An 11,911-nucleotide genomic window follows, 5' to 3' on the forward strand; every position below is an offset into this window, starting at 1 on the left:
TATTGGCATTGTGTGTGTTTGTACTGAAATAGTCTATTTATAGAGAAAACACAATAGACTGCTTAGCTAAATTAACTTTAATCTGGTTGTTTTCACAATACACTTATCTGCCAAAAGCCTACAGTATACGGTTTAAGAAGGATCAATTGTCCTATCACGTCAAAACTGCACAACAGCTGCCGAGATATCACTAAAGCTTCAGAATAGCGTCCGTTAGATGCACAGTTAACCCGCGTTTGTGACGGTTCTGTATCTGAAGCTATTTTTGGGCACAAAAACCAGACAGCGATCGCGCATATACGTTAGACCGATGGTTTTGGGGATTGTAGTTCAATTATATATATATTTCATACAAGCGAAACCATAAGTAAACTACAGTATCCAGAGATACCCGCAGCTGAAAGGGACTTTAAAGTATATTGTTTTAGCTGTCTTGCAATGTTTACTTCCTTCGAGCGCGGTATGTCATCTTCGACACAGAGGCAGCGTTAGTGCCCTACGGTCAATGTTTTCTCTTGCATCAGCGTCTATTCTGAACGGTACAGATGCTACACCTTTTAAGTCGGTGAAGCAAAACCAGGGCTAGATCGCTAAGCGGCCACACTGAACGGCGACTCTGGAGTGTCGAAGGGGAACGGCGTCCGCGATGGCGATGTTCCGCAGTTTTGTCTCGGCTGCCCAGCTCAGGCAACATCAGCAGCAAGACGCTCAGCAGAGCGGGTCAGCGGCGGCCGCCTCTGCCGAGAGCATCGAAGCCCAGTTCTCATGCCCGATATGTTTGGAGGTTTACCACAAACCTGTCAGCATCGCCGCCTGCGCTCACACGTGAGTGTCCGGGTCGCTTTGGTTCCGAAACAATACCTTCATAAATAAGCTACTGCAATTTTGATTAATTTCTGTCGAAATAAAAGGCTTTAACAATATTTTTAGCAGTAGTTGTTGTCACTGTAACTCGTGGAGTCACGATCAGGTGTCCCATATTAATGGGCACCGGCTCAGAACAGGGTTCTGTAGATTTTATTTTTTGATTGTGGGAATGAGAGCCGCTGTCCTATAGAAGGGCACGAAAGGGGCGGCGAAATCATGCAAAACCGGGGAGATGTAACGCAGCGATATGCGTTTCTCGTTAAGGTGCTTGCAGTACGGTGCTGTTTACGATGCCCCGGCGTCCCGACTGCGTCGGTAGCACCGATGGGAAAGCCGGCCGGCACGCTCTGTTCCGTCTCAGCTCTAACAGTGTGGTTCAACAAGGATTTTCCTTTGGAGTCAATATAAGAATATGTGTAAAATGTGAAACAAAAAAGGGGAAATGATTTTAAGTAGGCTACCCGGGAGCATGTGACGTATCGGGACGGGGATTTTTCTGTTGTCGTCGGTGGATTGATTATTAGTAGGCAGTGTTATTATTTATTTATTTTTCTTTTTGCGCATGTTTAAGATATTTTCTTTTCCAGAAACTTGAAATATGCAGAACATCCTTAGGGTAATTGTTAGTCTGTTGATGAAGAGTGCGATAAAATCGAACATTGTGCAGACAAGATGAGACATGTTGTGTGTATAAAGACTACTCGTCTTTCTTCTCATATTTACCAATTAAAGATATGTAGGCTAGTTAATGAGGGCGTTTATATTTAAAATAATGTAGGAAATAATCCAGGCAATTTAAAAAACCACATACGCTTGACATTTTATTATTTTTAGGCTGAAAATATCACCTAATGTCTCCCACTGGCATATTATTAAAAGTGTTATTTCTGTAGTTTAAAAATGGAGCATGTTATGTTGTGAAGGTCATGTTACTATTATTTACCGATTTGCAGCCCGGTACGTTTGCTGCCCCAAGGGGATTTTCTGCATGACCCTGGGCTTGCTGTGGGAAAGCAATGCCTTTTATTCAGACTCGTCTATGATAGTTTCCTGCTGACAATTTTAGATGATGATTTTAACAGGCACAGCTGTGTACCGTTTCAGAAAACCTCTGAATCAGTTTAATCTTTCTTGAATTTTTGAGATGGTTTACATATATCTATATATTTGTATGTCAGCAGGAACTCGACACAACAGAGTAATGAGTATTTTGGTATCCATTAGACGTGGTCAGACCAAGCAGTTTGGTTATCAGAAAGTTGAATGTGTCTCTGCTGTGTATTTTGAAGCATAGGGGATTTTTTTGAGATAGAGTTTAGTAATAAAGGCAAAAAGGCAGACTTTTTGGCTGTAATTTTCTTCCTGTAGAATAGATTATTTGCAAGAAAACGGTGTTGCAGCTTTAGTGGGGTGAAAGCATTAGTGCTTACGATGCTGCATTTGAGGTTTGCCTCATTCTGACTTGGGGATTGACTATTTTGAAAGTCAGAAAACGCTTGAGCACACTGGAGTGCACACTGTGGTGAAGATGTAGCTCAGAGGTTAGGCAGCTATCTTTTGAAGTAAGAAGTGACTTAAAAAGGACACACTAGTGTGCACATCTGCCATTTCCTGCAAGGTTTCACAACTACTTTCTGTTGCCTTATTCTTTCACACTCACTCTCTCACACACAAATTTCCCATCCAGGTATTCATGCATTGAACAGTCATTTTTTTATTCTTTTACTTCCTCAGTGCTTGTTGTTACTGGGGATATAAAGAAGTGAAAGAATGAATCAGGTCGGATTGTTTTCTTAATGGCATGTATTTGCATAGCATGTTAACTGAAGCTTTGTAACACTGCACATGTGGTACATTTGTATATAGTGAATTTCGCGGAGGAAGTCCAGCTCAGAATCACGTGGTGTCTACTTGTCCGCATACACTCACTCCGTCCCTCTGGTAATTTCCATGCCAGTTATGCAAATAATAATAATTTTGTACCACTTGATTTTTATTTAAAGGATAAAATAACTTTAGACGACCTTTAGAAGGAGGGAGCATTAGCATCTCTGCTCCTAGCTGTACCTACACCCTACTCATGACAACTTTGAAAATAATTCAGTATTAGACCATTTCAAAAAACAAAACCAGTCCCTTTATAACATGTTTAAATATTTAGTATCAAAACCAGCATTATGGATGGGTATGTCAAACAGTAATATTTTTCCACTAAGGCAACATGTAAAATAAGGCACCCACCACATCTTCAGAAATGTCTTTCTCAGAATAATAGATGCAAGTGTTTCTCCATGACCACGGCTCATAGGAATCTTTAAAGCTAGATGAGAGATGTGATCTCTCCGTAGACCCAAGATGAGTTTGGGAAAGGCCCAGAAGACATGAGGCGAGATGTAAGTCTATTTGGGTCAGGGGGGAAGGGGGGAGGGAGCAGAGTAGAAGGGAAACAGGGGGAGAACGGGAGCCCTCCACTCTTTTCTTTTTGTACATCATTGGCCTGCTTCACATTAAAGAGACGTTTGGAGTCAACGATTGAAATAAAAAGAAAATTTTTAGGTTTTGAAACTCCACATTGACTAAAATTCTGGGGGGTGGGGGCAGTATTCTTCAAAATGTACAGTGGGCATCTTCAAAAAGTCTCCGCTTGGTGTTCAGCAAAGACTTCTGCAGTAAATTTAAGATGTGAAGCTGCTGACATATTGAAAATTGAATGAAGTCTTACTACAATAATCCCTAATTATGAGTACCAGTTTCGTACAGGTTCACAGTGAGCCTTAAGTCTATTTCAGGAAGCAAGACGCACAAGGCAGGGGACACCCTGGACAGGATGACAGACTTTCACATGCAGTCACACACTGAGAGTGGCTTATATGACCCCAGTACACATCAAACCATGTCTCTGAGGAAGTAAACTCATGTAAATGGAGTTGCAAACTCTTTGCATACATTGTTGGACCTAGAACCCTAGAGATGTGAGAACCATTATTTTTGTTAATGTTGTCTTGTTGTATTTGGATTGTAGCAGCTTATCAGTTTGGAGTTTCTTTATAATTTCACAACTTGCTACAGATTTACTTCAGTGTAGCTCCAGTGTAGCAGTGCATTGTCAATATTTTATTATTTCCTGTTTTTTCTTCCTTTTTTTGTTAACATTTGCTAGGATGTATCAGAATTTGTGTTCAAGCGGTGGATTTTTAACAGGTGCGGAAGGTGTTCCGTGCTTAAAATTAGCTCGATATGCAACATGAAGTTGAATGTGGTGGCTGGGTCATGTGATCTGAATGAGATCACTAATGTTCTACTGCCTTCTCCAGCTGACCTCCTCCTTCACTCCACCAGACCTTTGCTCAGTGTTTTTTACCCTATTTAGAGGATGTGCACAAAAACTTTCCTATCGCCTGGAGTCTATTCTGCTTGTTTTTGACACTTCTTGTATCCACAGTTCTCAGGAACCAGGCTTCTCCCCCTGCCTGTTTTTTAAAAGCGATTCAAAAGGCTATTTAGCATGTCTGTGTATAAGATTCTGCACTCTCAGTAGCAAATTCCTGATAACACTGAAGCTTTAGCTGAAAACTAATGAGATTGAATATTGAAGCACACTTTATGTTAGCCATAAGTAATTCAAGGCAGTAAAAGCCTCTGTGTTCTTTTGTCGAAAAGTTTGACAATGAATAAGTCGTGTCCATGTCTGTTATTGGATATGTCTGAACCCGATCTGTTTGATATCAGATGGCATTGTGATCATACCTCATGTCAGACGATCATCTGGGTTGAACTGTTTTAAAAAGGCAAATTTTTCAAAGGTTGTCAGTTCAAGGCCCTGGAAGAACCCTACTGAATCACTGTTGATAAAGGCCTTCAGTCAGAATTACTCCAGTAAAATTTCCAGGTGTTTACATTTTGAAACTCACTTGTAATGATCTCAGCTATGCTGTAAATATAAGCGATATCCTACCAATTTAGTTTTTGCCCAGCAACAACAGTGAGTTTTGATTTGCTATTAGTATTCGGATGTTGCTTGTTGTGGCCAGTTATCAAACTAGAACTGAAGGTTAATCCTTTAATGGCTGACTGGTTGATGCCACCCTCATTCTGCACCACATGGACCAGTTCAGACAAAGCTAGAGCCACCAGGACTTCTTTTTAGCGTCCCATCAGCTTTTCTCATCATTTATTGCTCCTTTTTATCACTTTATACCCAGTAGTAATTACAGTGGTATGTTGGAACATAAACTTAATTTGTTCCAGAAGGCTGGTCGAATTGGTTGAGGTCCAAGTCGAATTTCCACGTAAGAAATAATGTAAATGAATCCTTTGTAGATCCCCCAAATGTTTGCCTATTTAAACTTATCTACCTGCCTAATGATAAAAAGCATTAACAATCAAAATAAAACACACATGAAAAAGCACACATGCAAAAGCAATAAACAAAATAAATGACAATCCCATTCTCCAAAGTTCTCCAAAGAGCAGACACACGTGCACCATCCTCAAGTCTTGCTATAATTGCCTTTTTAAGTTTTACAATTACTCTCGCTACTTTCCTCTTTGGTTTGCCGCTATCACTGCTAACTTTCTTAAGGACCATGATTAACGGATCACTAAATGTACTATAGATAAAGCACAAAAATCAGACTGAACACTGGAACACAGCTTTCACACGTCGAGCTCAGTCGAGAGGCACCGTGAGACTGAGAGCCATTCATAGGCATCAGCATCCCAGTACGTCCCTTTGCTTTTATGTCAGCCCATCAGAGATGTGTTTCGATCTATACAAGCTTTAGGAGGTCTGTTTTGTTTTGTTGTTTTCCAGATTTTCGGTCAAATTGTTTGGTTACATTTTTCTCGACCGGCCTGTTCGAGGTCCGAATTGGTCGATCTCGTCTCAACCCATACAAGTTGTAGCAGGAATGGTTGAGTTCCAAGATTTATGTCAAGATACAAGTAAAAAATAAGTTCAACAGATCCGTTCGATATCTGAGTTGGTCTAGTTCAGAGGCATTCACGTTCCAAGGTTCTGCTGTATTTACAAAAGATTTTGGCTTGGCCTAATTTAACCATCCATCCATTTTTCAAACCGCTTATCCTACTGGGTCGCGGGGGGTCCAGAGCCTATCTCAGAACCAATGGGCACGAGGCAGGGAACAACCCAGGATGGGGGGCCAGCCCATCGCAGGGCACACTCACATACCATTCACTCACACATGCACTCCTACGGGCAATTTAGCAACTCCAATTAGCCTCAGCATGTTTTTGGACTGTGGGGGGGGGGAACTGGAGTACCCGGAGGAAACCCCACGACAACATGGGGAGAACATGCAAACTCCACACACATGTGACCCAGGCGGAGACTCGAACGGGCCGAAGCTACTGGATATATTTTTAAAGGAATGTGTGTGGCTTCACCTGTCGTCTTTAACCTCGTTTGCGTGTCCTTTGGGTAAATAGCAGAGCAGAATGGAGGCGCTACTCTCTTCTGACTGCTATCTTCATACAGCGGGTTGTGAGGTTTGTGATTCGAGAGTAGGCCTTCTCGTATCGCTTGTGTGCATTACAAAATACAAGTTACAAAATAAACCCAAACTTTCCACACCACAACATGTGCTCATTGACTGACGGGCTTTTTCAGATGTATCTCACAAACAGGCGCTGAGGAGGCCATCTCCAATGCGGAATGTCTTTCTTCTCACAAATGTCTAGTCTTACTTTAAATTGCACCCCCCCCCCAAATGTGAGTATGCTGCATGAGGCGCTGCTTCAGACTGCCAGCAACTTCGTGCCTTGTGTTTCCATAAATTGCCTTTGTGTGACCCCGCCTACCCTGTGCCTGACTTCCTGTCATAGGGCTATCACATGTTATGGGCTGTTTTTAAACTCTGTTTTTAGAACTCCTGCCCGTATCAGAAGTGCTGACTACAGGATTATCTTCAGCGCATTAAACAGGCATTTTTTGTCCCCAGGACGCAGGTGCTGTCTTCTACTTTCAGCTTTTAGGGATCTGTGTCCGTAATGCTAACTGTTAGACATTTCCAGGTTGCTGTGCCCCTGTGCTATAATATTGCAACAGTAATCTGGGTGTCTTCCTGTGTCACCTGCTCAGCACATATATCTTACACTAGGCTGTGTAAGAGAACTATGTTTTGGCTGCATTGTTTGGTGCTTGATGAGGTAGGAGCGTAGATTTCGGGTCCTTCTCACTGTGATCCTTGCCCTGCCGTGTTCCTCTAGGTTCTGTGGCGAGTGTCTACAGCCCTGCCTGCAGGTGGCCTCGCCTCTCTGCCCCTTATGTCGCATGCCCTTCGACCCAAAGAAGGTGGACAAGTGCTCCGCCGCGGAGAAGCAGCTCTCCTCCTATAAAGCGCCATGCCGAGGCTGCAATAAAAAGGTCAGAACCTGGGACATGAGATTGGGGGTGGGATGGATCCTGGCCGCAAAGCCTGATGGCATGCAGCACTTCTATGTGATGCCTCTCAGTAGCCAGGGGCACCTAACCCGCTGTTCTCTGTTCCTGCAATGCCAGTCTATCGTACTATTTTCCAACCAGTACTGCTGTGAAAGATCAGACTTGGTGTGAAATGACTTTTGTTCTCAGCTGTTTTTCTTCCTTTGAGACACCATGTTTGAACGCCGCAGTCTGCTTGCAGGTCACCCTGGTGAAAATGCGCTCTCACATCTCGTCCTGCGCTAAAGTTCAGGAACAGATGGCAAACTGTCCAAAGTTTGTGCCAGTCGTGCCCACTTCACAGCCTATTCCCAGGTAAGCATGTCATTTGCCTTAGCCGCTCACCGTTACACGACCAAACCTCGAATAGTTCCTGGTGGCTCCTCTAAAAACTCCACAGTTTTTTTAACCTCATTCTTATGGCTATTAAAGAGTCCAAAGTCTTTTTTTTCCCAATACAAGATTCCAAAGACATTCTTTGTAAACATCCGTTAAAAGTAGGTAAAGGTGGTATATCTTCAGGCAAGCTTCCTGACTGATTGTTGTCACTAGTATCCAAAGGCATGTGATTTAAATTGAGGCACATACAGAGTTGGAGGGTGTCTGTTTTGAGAAAAAAAAAATTAAGAAAGCCCTGTTGGTCATTAATCTGCTCTGTTTGAGGAAGAATAGAATTTGCTATGGCATTCTGGGAGTATGGCGCCATCTGGTGGTATATTTTTCAACTAGGATTTACTAGGCTTTTTGCGTGCCTCATCAAGATCTGTCATGGGATCTAAAGACATGCATTCTGATAAATCAAACTCACGCTTGCCTTTTGGTGTTCATTCCCACACTCTTTTACATGTCAACAGAAACATTGGTTTCTATTAACGTGTCGCGTTTTCTTGTGTAACCAATGATCGTATAACAGCTAAAGCCTTTTTTTCAGCCTTTGTCATTTCCATACATAGGGAACGGGGACTGGTATGGTCCAGGCTTAACATGCCCGTTTCCCTGTGTGGTTAACATCATGGTTCTGACCCATAGCAATATCCCAAACCGCTCCACTTTCGTGTGCCCGTACTGTGGAGCCCGCAACTTGGACCAGCAGGAGCTGGTGAAGCACTGCATGGAGAATCACCGCAATGATCCCAACAGAGTGGTGAGTCTGCCAGCCGGCTGGTCTGCCATTAGTAGAGCACAGGACGTCTCTGAAGCCGATTTAGCAGAAGGAGACGGGAAGAAACATCATGTATTTATACATGAGCTCCTGTACAGTGGTGACACTGTTTTTTTTTTTTTCTTTTTAATAAGTGGTGCTCCGTCCCTGTGCCAGGTTTGCCCAGTGTGTTCTGCCATGCCCTGGGGTGACCCCAGCTACAAGAGTTCCAACTTCCTGCAGCACCTCCTGCATCGACACAAGTTCTCCTATGACACGTTTGTGGTGAGGAGTTTCTAGCAGAGAAATTAACTAATGACCATTGTTATAACACTATATCTCTTTACAGAACCAAGTATGTACTGCCGCCCCAGGATTTTAAATTCACCTCTTTGGGACAGTATATGATACTTTCTTTACAGTCATCAGGTGCTAAATGAGTCTGCGTTATGTGCTGAACCATCAGTCTGATTCAGTTGTCTGTTATCACAAATTTTTCGAATGGACGTCGATGGAGATCATGTCACTATATCAGAAAAACTCCATTTTGATTCACCTTGGTTGCTCCTGAGACAGATTAAAATCAGCCACCTGACCAGCTATACCATTTCCCTTTTGCAGGATTACAGCATTGATGAAGAGGAGGCCCTGCAAGCTGCTCTTGCTCTCTCACTTTCAGAGAACTGAACCCCCTTCCTCCTTGTTCTGGTTGCAGTTGTTCCACACTCTGCTGCTCAGCCCCGCTGCAGCACCAACTCCTCCATTTGCCCACTAGGGGGAGCAGCTATCCATCGCAAAAACGGGTCTGAAACATAAACGCTGCAGTACATGAAGAGGCGGGATTTGGGTTCAGATGACAATACCCTTTAAGTGGTGGTATTTGATTTGGGAAAACCACATCATGCAGTTCATGTTTGGTCGCTTTGTTTTCACTTCTTTGTGTTGAAGAAAGGACCAAATTGCTGTTACATCTCCTATACAAACAGAGTAGTGTGTGTGAGTGTGGTGTGTACTGCGGTAAAGAGTACTGTTCAAATTCAGCACAGAATAAGGCAACAGACTCACCACTGACATCATGGTTATGCAATGACCATCCCCAGTACAAACTCTACCTTTTTTTATTAGGGTCCTTGAATACTTCCAAACATTCACGTTTTTCTACATAATTAAATTGTTGTATTATTTTGAACTTAAACGGAATAGAAATGCATTTATTCTTCATACTGCTGTTACCTGATTAAATTGCTACAATAGTATTTTTTTATGAAGCATATAAAAAGTATATATTTTTGAAAAACAAAATTCAGTTTCACTTGCTGCACTTAACATAAAAGTAAGTCACATGTCTGACTGCTAGAGGTTTGTTGGTTCATTTGCTTATATATTTTTGGTGTCCATTAACTTAGGGCCCTGTCCTTGGTAGGTGAGGATGATTGAGACTGTTTCAGACCTGATTTGTATAGTGTGTTCACGGGCAGCAGACAACTCGAGCATCCTTATTCTGTCTGTGATATTGTTCTGAGCTCCAGGGATATCACTGAGTGGGATTAATAACATAAAGCTTTCTGCATGTGTAATACCTGGATGTACAGAACTGTTACAAGCTTGTATGCAAATTTCTCTCTGTAGTTGGGCAGGAGGAGAGATATCTATCTCTATACACAGTACAAATTTCAGGCCATTACATAGCATTTTTAGATAAGTCATTTACAGTTGTGATTTTTTTTTTATATATCTGGTAATACTTTTAAAGTTTGATAAATGTGCTGCTGTTTTGTGCTGGAAGAGATGCTTCTTGGTAGAGCACTGTAGCTATGCAGGCAAAACGAATGAAGCAGGACCTCAGTTACACCACCGGTCAAGAGATGACTCAACGCTTTTATCACGCACATGTGACCTGGTGTTCAGTCCTGCAAGGCACGTGCGTGTCTCTGATCTTTGTTTTTGTGCCTCAGCGTTCTGCGTATTATTTTCCCTGTAGTTTTCAGTCCTACAGATAAAGAATGTGAGCAGTTGACAGTACAGCAAATCCTTGTTGCAATGGTAGTGGCCAGCAAATACCTGCTAATTCCTGCGAGCTCTCGACTTGCTAGTGAGATTACCTGCTAACCATCATTGTATGGCACTTAAGTTAAATGACTTCATAATACTATTTTAAGAAACATTTTCTAGCTTTTGCACATTTCAGCTTCCTTTAAACCAATACAAATGTGTGTTAAGTGGTTGTTCGGGTTATATTACTGTACAAGAAGAAGGGATACAGGCCTGTGTTTAATGAACTGTAGTTTAAGAGTGTTTTATAATGGGGAGGGTGTCCTTTCAAAGATGCCATTTGTATTTGCAGAAGTTCCCCAACATCTTAAAAGCACTAAAAAGAGTGCACATGGTGTTGGAGTGATTAACAAGTATTGTCAGCATGATTTTAAAAAGTTGCAAGCCTAAAGCATTAAGATTATAAAGAAAATTACATATATAAGCTATTAAGCTTTTTTTAAATTATAATTCAGTGTCTTTGGATTACAATGAGTATATCAATGTTAACTGTCCCTGGGACCCTGACCGGAATAACCGGTTGGAAAATGGATGAATGGATATTTAAACTGTTACCAGTGGTGTTATTACTTTTGCTATTAGAGGCAATAAGTATTCGGACAGTGGTTAAAATCTGGGCTAACAAAGGCTGTTAATAGATGTAAAACCTCCTCCTTCACCTTAGGCTCTATATTTGACTACTTCAGATAATCCCATTTTGTAAATATTTCTAAGCTATCTTTCTTTTTAAAGTGAAAATGCTTGACAGAACCTTGCTGTAAAGCAGAGATTTTTCTCTCTCCAGCGTTGTTGGTGTTGTGTTCCATTCTTTTTTTACTTTTGATCTTGGCAAATAATCCTAAGATATATCACCAGCAAGGTGCAGGTGAGTGAAATATTTTTCAGAAAAAATAATCAAGGAGTAGTAGAAAGAGAGTACGAAACATCCATCCATCATGTTATCTGTATATTCTGGTTAGAGTTGCAAGGTGGCCTTCAAAGAAATGCAAAATTAAAGACTACCTGGCCAGTATGCTTCCTGTTTTGGTATGTGGTTACCTGATGATGAAGACCTCGGTCTTCTAAAGCAGTGGAAGAATGAATGAAAGTCGCCGCATATCCACGGCAGCACTCTGCCCTGAATCCTCTGCATCGCACTGCCATCGCCCACCTTGCTCCGTGCGGCTGGAACCTCACCATCAAAGCCTCCTTTGATGACGATGGACCACGGTAGACATAGCAAGTCAGGAAGACTCCTTTTGACACACACATGAGCGGAAAGATATTTCCCATACACTGGCTGCAATTCATGCATTTACACATAACTAATGATGATGGTCATGTGCATTTAGAAGTTATAATATTTCAGTTTAATAAGAACTTTACTCTGTATTTGTAGCAATTTCCTTAATAAACACTGATCTTCACTG

The 11,911-nt window shown here is 41.9% G+C and overlaps 1 protein-coding gene across 2 annotated transcripts; it reads left to right on the forward strand.

Moving 5' to 3' along the window:
- Positions 1-325: 325 nt before the first annotated feature.
- LOC125705823 (E3 ubiquitin-protein ligase RNF166-like) lies at positions 326-11,911 on the forward strand. 2 transcript variants are annotated; one of them, XR_007381693.1, is made up of 6 exons: positions 326-825; positions 7,096-7,252; positions 7,512-7,624; positions 8,339-8,453; positions 8,606-8,735; positions 9,072-11,911. XR_007381693.1 is itself a non-coding variant. In XM_048972116.1 (6 exons), exons 1-6 carry the CDS (start codon positions 647-649, stop codon positions 9,135-9,137), a joined length of 738 nt encoding a protein of 245 aa, XP_048828073.1. In that variant the 5' UTR covers positions 365-646; the 3' UTR covers positions 9,138-11,911. The 2 variants fall into 2 exon arrangements, 1 of the variants encoding a protein (XP_048828073.1); XM_048972116.1 differs by having other exon boundaries at positions 365-825; positions 8,628-8,735.

Source organism: Brienomyrus brachyistius, chromosome 13, assembly GCF_023856365.1.
Source record: "Brienomyrus brachyistius isolate T26 chromosome 13, BBRACH_0.4, whole genome shotgun sequence".
Lineage (NCBI taxonomy): Eukaryota > Metazoa > Chordata > Actinopteri > Osteoglossiformes > Mormyridae > Brienomyrus > Brienomyrus brachyistius.